Genomic DNA, 10,422 nt, shown 5'->3' on the forward strand with positions numbered 1-10,422 from the left:
TCTGACTTTTCTCGAGTTTTAACTATTAATTATATCTCTGGCTTTAAATTTCAGCAGCTCGTTCCAATTAAGTTAAAGTGTTATAACCTATCTAAGAACAATATGGAGGGTTTCTCTAGTAAGGGATTTTTTCAGCACTTTTGGAATTCACCTTTTTGTTTCGTTTTGTTTGCATTGGTTTTGATTTCAAAGGCAAACCAGAGTTTACAAGGTAAGTTTCATTATATATTGATCAAAAACCACCCCTTATATTTAACGTTCGTATACCCGTTTAAGGTAAATGCCGATTTTGCTTCACACAGAAAAGATACATTTACACTTACAACTGTTTCTGTTAACATGTTAAAGGATACATGTTTATAAAGTTTGAGTATCTTACTTTTATTCATTTCTGACTCACACAGTACTTGCACGAGGGAAGCTTTTATGTTAGACTGACAAAAATCTAATTCTTTATAAACGGCCATAAAAATAGGATCAGAAGTTCTACTGTATTCTAAAAGAACCGGCAAAAATGCTTATTTCTTCTGTCTTTATTATTATTCTTTTCTGTGCGATTTTACAAGAAATATCTTTGCCGTTCACTCAGTCTTTATTAGAGAACTGTAGACTGGGATTTTAAAATTGGAAAACAGATCAGCTAAACTGAATAGGCCCGGTCCATCACTTTATTTATATTTAACATTACTTGCCTTCTTTTAAATACAAGCTAGCGTTTATGAGCTGAGATTTATACCAATTACACTTTCTTCACTCACAAGAGTCTGTTTTTTACCAAGACAAAACCAAGCATTTCGTAATGTTCAGAACGAATACAACAAACACTTGTTATCTTTCTTCACTGAGTTCTGTGGGAGTTCGATTAACAGATTATTTTAAGTATATAGCAACCCTAATTTAAAGAACGGTTTATTATTTATTTATTGCTTTACCTTTCAATTACAAACAGTACATGTCGGCACGACCTCCTGTGTTATTATTTATTTTGTATAACTGAGCTTCGGTATGGATTACGAGAGCACAGAAGGGTTATTAGTTTTAGTATTTTTAAATGCTTAAAAGCCCAACCAATGCAAAACTTCCATATTTTGGGAAATCGTATAGAGGCAGACACAGCACAAGCAATAAAACTTTCTCTTTTCTCCTTCTGCAGCTGGTTCTGGGCAGTTCGTGTGTAATTAATTTCTTACCTAATTGCCTTTCCTCAGGTAGTCACTCTTTTAGTGACTGATTGGACCTATAATTACTCAAGGATAATATCGAGCGGTAAATTAGTTCGCGCCTGTCGCCACTGCTTCATTAACTAACAACAGTCAAAAGACAAATGACCCAAAATGCAAACTGTGAAGTCGGAGACTCTCATCATACTCATACGATCGAAATAAGTGTTATTCTTAACAGCTGATAGTTATACCTCCCAATCAACCAACACTAGGCATTTAATTGCAAAAGTTCGGATTTAGTGTTACTATTACTGTTTAGATAAAGCGGCTACAGAGAGATTATCCCCCCGTTGCTCAATTCAGTGAAGACCTTTTACAAAGAATTTTTTTATTCAAAATTACTTTCAGAAATGTTTTGGTAAAGTAATTTCACCGTATGCAAACTCTACAGAAATCATTTTACATGAAAAAAAAAAGAAACAAAACAAAACAAAATAAAACAAAACAGAAACTAAACAAAACTACCATGATGGGTTTCATGGAAGATCGTATATTATTTGTTTGGGTTATAGACAAACACGTTCGCATATACGTTTCTTCTGATTGATACATGGAAAGAAATTAACATGTTTGACTATAAACATTTAACAAGTTATACCTGAAAAATAAAAAAAAAAAGATAAAAACTAAGTAAAAAAGCAAAAACAAATTAACAAGTTATCGTCTTGCGCAAATATTTTCCCCCTAAATATCATTTAGAATTTTAGGTTACAATGAATCTTAATGCTTTTGAGACTTTCTCATCCTTGGCATGTTATTACAGTAGAGGTCATTGATACTATTTTTAAAGAATAAATCTTTTCGCTGCGTGGCACTCTAACGTAATATTGCGAAAAAAAGTGTATTGTAAGTGGTTCAAACCAAACGTTTCGGGCTTAGCCCTTCATCAGTGGTGAATTGGTGGTAAATGAAACGACCGTTAAAAATACTCCACGAGAGTATGTAGTTTTAAATTCATTTCTCTAGCACGCGCGCGCGCGAGAACCTCAATAGAAACGGAATTCTAAGTTGAGGCCGCGGGAGGCAGGGCCAAGTTGGAAAATTAAGCGCATCTCCTGCCGCTTTCTTTGCTTGTTACCGCCGCAGAGCTTGACGCCGCGGACCTGTGCGTCCGCTGAGCGTGTCCGTTTGAGCGAAGCTCTGCGACGGGAGGCCAGGCGCACTCTTGGTAATGCTTCTTAGATGTTCCCCAAAACGTTCCCTTAGAGTGCGCCCGGTCGCCGATGTAAAGGAGGGCAGCGACGAGGAGAGCAGTAAATGAGTGAGGACAAACACGTGAACAAATCCCAATGTTAATAGAATCCTTTGGGCCCTGAATGTTGGTTTACTCGAGATGGTCACAAGGCAGCAGGAGTTTCCCCAAGGGTAGACCCTGAGCGGGGGAGGACGAACGGCCCGGACGGACCGCGGGAGGAGTGGACGGACACCAGGGAGGGGGAGGGGAGAAGGATCCACCCCGAGAGCGGAGGGCCGCGGAAGACCCTCAGGGGAGGGTGGAGAGCCACGCCCAGAGAAGCACATGGGCGGGAAGTGGGGGAAGAGGGTCGAGGCGACTGGGTGCGGAGGCGAGGGGGGAAGAGGGAGAAGAAGCGGATGGGAAGGAGGTGAGGACGGCACCAGAAAGCATTCCAAGGTAACCGTTTCGGAGAGTATGGTGAATGAGAGCGGGAGAAAGAGAACAAATCAATGTATTCCCAAGTTCCACACGGTCACAACACGCGACCCTACCACATCGTCGATGACGCATGGAGCTGAGGCACAAACGGTGTACCGTTGGCATGCCCCACAGCCACACTGCGAGTTGGGGCCCATGTCCCGGGACCCTCCCCTAGAGTCACGTAACGAGAAGGCGTTAAGGGTGAGCACCAGTTCGCTAAGCGAGTGAGGGCGGGACGGCGGGCAAGATCAACGCTTCTAGGCCACTTGTGCGGGATCCGGAAAGAGATGATGTCCAGTGAGAGACGGTGGAATGAAGTGCGGGTCTGACGTATGTTAAGATTGAAACGAGAGGAGTGACGTCCAAGTAACGCAATTTTCTAAGGGAACGTTTGGGGAACACAGAACAAGAGTGGCCGGCCTCCCCGTCGGAGAGCGCGCGGACGCACAGGTCCGCGGCGAGCGCGGTACAGAAAGAAAGCGGCAGGAGATGCGCACCCTGGCCGCCACCGCGGGCCCCGACCGGAGGCGGCGCGGAGACTGACAAACAACTCTCGTGGCGTTTTAACGGCGTCAACGACCAATCACCACTGAAGGGGCCCGAAACGTTTGGTTTATTGAACTTTTTAGCACTTACAATACACTTTTCGTGAAACCAATTACAAATAATATATTTCTTTTAATTCTAAAAGCTACCCCAGGCACCGATGATGATTGCCGGGTACTGGAATTCAAACCTTCAATGAAAAACCATATGCTGGTAGGTCACGTGATTAAGAGTTTACCAGTGACTTCAGCAGATGGATGCGAGCTAAACTGTTTCATGAATGCCGACTGCGTGTCAATAAACCTTGGACCATTGCAAGACGGGAAACATGTTTGTGAGCTGAGCAGTTCAGATCATGACTTACATCCTGAAGATCTGAAACAACAGGAGGAATTCATCTACAGACCTGTATTGGTTAGTCTGAGTAAAAAATTTTTTTGTATTATAGTATTATTTGTATTATTTGCTTTGGTTTTCCTTTATCTTTATTTCGCTTAGTGATTGGTTTAAAAAGCTCGCGCCACTTTCTCAACCATCACAAGTAAAACCAAAACCAATCGTGCATTAACACAGCAGGAAAACAAATCTTTACTGTGATGTAAAGCTCAAGTAAAGCTGGCGTAAATTTGGAATTTTAAACAGCTTTACGCTTACTTTACATTCTTTTAAAGCTGACCTTTATGCCAGCCTTGCACTCATGTTTAAAGGCAGATAAAGAGACTCCTTTACATCAACTTTAAATCACATTACCCACGGTAGCGTAAAGGTCAGTTTAACCACCTTTGACAACATAAATTGATGGTTGAAGTTGGCTAACCAACCTTAATTCAGATTTAACCACCTTTAATTTCACGTAAATCCCAATTTTCATGCTGTGTATATTGCTCATACGCCTTTCCCCACACTTCGTGTAGGCTACATGTATAATTTTCGAGTTTTGATTTGATAACTGGATTATGCGTGTCCTTTGTGATTGTCTAGAATGATCATTTTGATTTTGGTTTTACGAAACTCAGTTGAAAATCCCTCTAGATCTATTGTACTGAATATGTTCACGTTTGAGTTACAAGCTTGGCTGACTATTTGATTACGCCACCATTTCAAACAAAATTAATTTTGAAAACTGTGCAGCCTAACAGTTTTTCAAAACCCCACATCGCAATCTGTTTTAATCTTCCTTAAATTTTACCCATTCGTACCTCAGCTCTTTGGGATTTAATTTGCTATGTTATTGAAATGTTCTTACGTAGTTTAAAGTGGTTATCTTTATATAATTTACTCAATTTGGTGACCACTTTTTATGTCTAAATTTGGCTAAATTTTTACCCAGTTAAATTTAACTTTTTATGTCCCTCACAACAGAACCATTGTTCGAGCAGCCCATGTCCTCCAACTCATCGATGTCAAACAGGATTTACTGACAAAGGATACCGTTGTATTGGTAAAATAAATGTCATTTTAAAAATAACATTGACTTTAAGAACTATATTGACTTTGTAAACGAGTATTTGTAACTTACATTGGAATAACACATCTGTTCTTTTATCTAACAGAACTTTAAAAATAATTCACCCTGTGCAAAAATATATTACTAATATGTTACTGATATGTTCTTTACTCGCGAAACAAACGATTATTGCTTTTTGGCCCTTATCCCCAAATGCTTACGTTTTTATGTGTTGAACGGTGTTAGTTGTTTTCTATACAAAAAACCCATGTATTTTAGGCTTATTTAAAGGTTATCTAGATAGCATCAGTTATTCTAAATAAGACTTACTTCGATTGCTAAAAGCATGCTACTATAGTGGTTCTGAAAAAGGAAAAGAAGTGTTCCTCATGAAGCAGTCTCAAAAAATTTTCAGAAGTTTTGTTTCAGGATAATTTGTCAAGTGGCATGCTTCACCCAATGCAAGACGCGAGAGGGAAAATAAATCGTATATCAAAATGTATTTTAGTAACACCAGTAATGCATAACAGATGTTTCTCTTTTTAGAAGTGGATGAGTGCGCAACTGGCGATCATACTTGCCACTCCGCCGCTGACTGCATCAACACCGTTGGCTCATTTGACTGCTTTTGTCGCTCGGGTTACACCGGAACTGGCTTCGACTGCTCAGGTATATAATCCTTCTTACTTGTATCTGCTCATTGGGAGATTTTTTAATTTATTTATTACCGTTTAACTTATTCTCCAATTTTGATGTACATTTATAGATATTGATGAATGCACCGATGGTAGTCATAGCTGCCATGTGTTTGCAAACTGTAGCAATACTGATGGTTCGTACACTTGCTCGTGTATCACTGGTTACAGTGGGACAGGCTATAGCTGTGAAGGTAAGATTACATTCGGTATTCAAAGCATTATGTTTCAATAATGCTCATAAGAACCATTCTCAACATTTGTTAAGGTGATTCCACTGAATTGCATGGCACATCCTTGCTGCACAGAAGTTTTCGCGTCATTAGCGCGCGCACACAGAACACTTCGAGATTTCCTTCAGGCTAAGCTCGGTTAGGAAATGAATGGTCGTTTTCTTTTAACCGAGCACGGCACATTAATACATTAATTTAAATGTCATACGCTTGTCTACAATATACCGCGATTTAAGGAAAAGTTTAAATTATACATTGAGATATTTTTAATTGAATTAATTTCGTTAAAAACACGTAGTGCTGCTTATGAGCGCACGAGGCAAAATCTTTGATTTTTTTCATTATCTTAATTCCTGTTCAATAAGAATAGTTTATAATATAAGATCAAAGTCTATTTTGTTGATCATGAACTAAACTTATATTTTAATGCAAGCAATGTTTTCCTTTTCTAGAAACAATAGTTCCCCATTAGGATTACTAGAGTTCCTAATATATTCCTCACAGGTCGTATATTTACTATAATGGCCATCCATTTTGCACAAAATCTAGCGCGGTGACCCCCATTTTTAATTTCATTTATGTAATGCTCATAATATAGTTGTAACCTGGACCAAGTTTTAGAAAATTATAAATAATACTTCTTCTATTTCATTGAAATCACCTTAATTCGAACATCTCATACCACTCTATATACCGTATCGCTGTCGTCGCCTATGTATAGAGTTGAGTAGTTTTATTTTTTATTGTAAATAGTTACTGATAAGCCCTGTGGGGAGTTTACTATTAAAGTTCTTATTCTTAAAGTTCTTATACGTCGACAAGCACTCAACAGGAGATAAAGTCATAACTGCTTTTATTTTTTCCCTTCCTGACCAGATATCGATGAATGCATACATGGTCGTCATGATTGTCATGTGGATGCAAATTGTACAAACACCGCCGGATCATTTATCTGTGCTTGTAAGGAGGGATTTACTGGAGACGGACGCTTGTGCTCAGGTATAAATCATCTTTGAATTTTTACTTATTTTATCTTACAATAGCAGAACTCCGGTGCGCAAAGTGCGCCAGCAGAGCACCCTGGGTAAGAAATTTGGTTACCTGTCGATGCGAGAAATTTTGGTTATGACGTCAGCGTACACCCAGGGTCCGTCCGTACAGACTATGGGGGCTTGGAGGGGATTCCCAAGGCAACCCGAAGGGGGGAAGGGTGTTTTTCTTTAGACCGTCGTTTGCGCGTTGTTCACTTTGTAAGCTGAATGAAAACGCAAAGAATGCAAGTAGATGAAAATAATTCTGTAAATATTCCTCGCTCTTAATCTCTTTAAAGTTTTCTGCATGCTGGAAAGTTATGACAAATTAAGGTAGCAGGAACATCACGGCCAAAATAATGGTGGAGCTGAACAAGTCATAAGGAGCAAATTACAATCTGCTATGTTATACATGAAAAATTGTTTTAAACTTTTGCGAAAAGTAAACGCTGCTGGAATTGTGTTGGGGAGCTCCGCTTTTAGGCTTGCCTAAATCTATATAATATTTCATCTTTAAAATCTAATTTGTACCTGTGGGATGCAGAGAATGATCTAGTCATTTTTCGCTGTTTTATTTGGTCATCGCCAGTTCAGGCATTTACAGTTTCTCTAGATAGTACTAAGACATGAAGTGAGTTTATGTTTATATTTCTATTTTGCAAGATACCGATGAATGCGTAACTGGAGACCATGACTGTCATTTTGATGCAAAGTGTATAAACACCGCTGGATCATTTTACTGTACTTGTAAGCCAGGTTACATTGGAGATGGACGCTTGTGCACAGGTATAATTTTTTTTAAAGCAAGTTTAAAGTATTTCAATCTTTTGACACTAATTAACAATTAGACTACGAGCCCGAGTTTCGTTGAGTGGCTATCGCTCATAGAAAACGAGGGCGAGTACAGTGGAACCTCGATTTAACGAACCTCTATATAACGAAGTCCTCGATATAACGAACGATATTTTTCGTCCCAGTAATAGCAAAATATATGGAAAAGAACCTCGATATAACGAAACCTCGATATAGCGAACACATTTTGCCAGTCCCTTGGCCCTTCGTTATATCGAGGTTCCACTGTAGTCCAGTTGCTTTAGTGGAAACTTTAAAAGATTGTAGACCAAAACTTACAATTTCATGCACTTTTAATTCAAAAATCAGCAACAAATGTCTTTTAAAAGATCAACCCCAGTGCGCTTTTCTTTTGTCGGCGAATAGGAAACAAAGGGAGAGCCAATCAGATTCGTGGATTTTCAAAAGCACGCGGATGAGTTTCTACCAATTCCTGCTAGTAGTGTAAATCTACTGGCCGTTCTATCACGAATGCCTTTCTCTTATTGGCTACGCTACTCACTATCTATTCTGTTGCAGAAAGGTAATAGCTAAACAGTGTGCAGTTGTCAACAAAATGGCGCCCGCTTCTTCGCGTTTTCAAAATGTCTGTTCAACTTTTCGTAAATTTCTACTCCTTGACGTTTCCTTGACTCAAAGTCTTAGCTTCCACAGGACACATTTACGTCAGTATAATTATCTTTTGAATGTCGTTTTTCAAAAATCTGCTGTATCAGTTTCGATCACCTAGGTCATTTACTTTTCTTTTTCCACTTTTACTTAAACAAGTGTAGTCCTGGCATAAACCACACTTTTAACAAATTACATTTCAGAGAATTGGGAAATGGTCAACGACGTAGTTGTTTGCTTTGGAGCACGAGGTGACTTATATGGGGCTTTTAAAATCAAGGAAAGCGGTCTCATCGTCACATTTAAACTCGTTTACAGGATGGGCTCCGTGGTTTGTCATCACGATTACCCAGCAACCCACTGGGGTTGCCTGGCTCCGATTATGGGCGACAAGCAACTACTAACTCTCATCATGTTTTCAAATAGGACTGTTCTTCCGCTTGCGGATTATTATTTGGATGAAGCTGGAGCAAAATATTATTCATATCACATTGAGGGGACAGATGTTAATTCCCCCGAACTAGTGTTTAACATTCTTTCTCCCCCGCTTACTGTGTCAGTTGGCCAAGAGTATCTTGAGTATCTTGTCTCCTTTAACAGGTAACTCGGATTTCACGGTGACTAATTCAGCCCACTTCGTGTCCACCATCAGCAGTGAGACGATCCTGAACAACGAGGTCATGGTGTCTTTCGACGTAGAGTCGCTGTTTACCAACGTTCCTATCGACGGCGCTGTACAAGCCGCGCTACGGAAACTAGAGGATGACCCCAGCCTTGCTGACCGCACAACGCTAACACCTGCTCAGATCGCTGATCTTCTGAAGTTTGTATTGAGATCCACATACTTCCAGTTTAACGGATCAATCTACGAACAACAAGAAGGCGCAGCCATGGGAAGCCCAGTTTCCGCTGTTATTGCTAACCTCTACATGGAGAGCTTTGAGGAGCAGGCAATAGCTTCATCATCCTACAAACCTAAGATATGGAAACGCTACGTAGACGATACCTTTACTATCTTGGATCGCGAGAACGTCGATAGCTTCTTACAACATCTTAACAACCAGCAGCCTTCCATTCGCTTCACCATGGAAACAGAGAGTGACAGCAAACTTGCCTTTCTTGACACCGCAGTTTCGAGAGAACCAGACGGCCGCCTTACCACCAGCGTATACAGGAAGCCTACACACACTGATCAATACTTAGCGTATGATTCACATCACCCTCAATCAGTAAAACGCGGTATTGTAAAGTGTCTTTACGAACGCGCTAAACGCCTCGTAACAAAACCATCTGTAATCTCCAAGGAGAAAAAACATCTGTCATCTGTTCTTGTATCTAATGGTTATCCTTTTTCTTTCTTGCAGAAGATCACCAAGACTAGAAAACCGAACACCAGTGCTGAACCCGTGGCTGAGTTTAAATCTACTGCCGTTCTACCTTATGTCAAAGGTCTTTCCGAGCAACTTCGCCGCTGCCTACAACAACAAGGCGTACGCGCTGTTTTCAAGTCGGAAACTACACTACGATCACAACTAGTACGACCGAAAGACGCTGTTGATTCGACTAAGCAAGATGGCGTTGTTTACAGGATTCCCTGTGAATGTGGCAAAGTTTACATCGGCGAGACTGGAAGACCTATGCAAGATAGGATCAAAGAACACGACCGGGACATCCGACTCGCACGCACCCAGACTTCCGCCGTTGCAGAGCATACCAACAACACCGGACACTACCCGCTTTGGAATGAGGTAAAGTTTATTGATCGTGACTCGCACTGGTACACACGCCGGGTCAAAGAGGCGATTCACATAAGACTTCACCCTAATAATATCAACAGGGACAGCGGAATTGAAATTCCTGAAGCATGGATGCCCACGATCAAAAAACACAACAACAGGAGAACTGTACGACTGCGGACCGCCGAGGGAGCAGCAGTACACCAGCATGCAGAACACTGAGGATAGAAACGCACCAATCAGAGCTGTTAAAAACCAACCAATCACAGCGCAGCCGTGTGCTTTATAAGCTAACGCACAACCAGTCGACCTTATCGCCTGATGAAGACTAGCAGTATGCAGTCGAAACGTTGCGATCTCCATCACACGTGACTACGTCGTGAGACAAACGAA

General features: G+C 40.6%; 1 protein-coding gene across 1 annotated transcript; it reads left to right on the forward strand.

Annotated features, from left to right (window-relative positions):
• The first annotated feature begins 128 nt into the window (after window positions 1-128).
• Window positions 129-10,422, forward strand: LOC144658141 (uncharacterized). The gene is made up of 8 exons (XM_078518489.1): window positions 129-211; window positions 3,572-3,840; window positions 4,789-4,867; window positions 5,420-5,542; window positions 5,640-5,762; window positions 6,678-6,800; window positions 7,496-7,618; window positions 8,894-10,422. The coding sequence occupies exons 2-8, from the start codon at window positions 3,622-3,624 to the stop codon at window positions 10,249-10,251; spliced, it is 2,148 nt and encodes a 715-aa protein (XP_078374615.1). The 5' UTR covers window positions 129-211; window positions 3,572-3,621; the 3' UTR covers window positions 10,252-10,422.

This window comes from Oculina patagonica, chromosome 6, assembly GCF_052425735.1.
Source record: "Oculina patagonica isolate OP01 chromosome 6, crgOcupat, whole genome shotgun sequence".
Classification (NCBI taxonomy): Eukaryota; Metazoa; Cnidaria; class Anthozoa; order Scleractinia; family Oculinidae; genus Oculina; species Oculina patagonica.

Excerpts from the sequence above, each read along its gene's own strand:
- LOC144658141 (XM_078518489.1), top strand. The coding sequence starts at position 3,622 with ATGAAAAACCATATGCTGGTAGGTCACGTGATTAAGAGTTTACCAGTG. Across the intron at positions 3,841-4,788 it reads TCATCTACAGACCTGTATTG|AACCATTGTTCGAGCAGCCC; the intron begins GTTAGTCTGAGT and ends CCCTCACAACAG. Across the intron at positions 4,868-5,419 it reads CAAAGGATACCGTTGTATTG|AAGTGGATGAGTGCGCAACT; the intron begins GTAAAATAAATG and ends TTCTCTTTTTAG.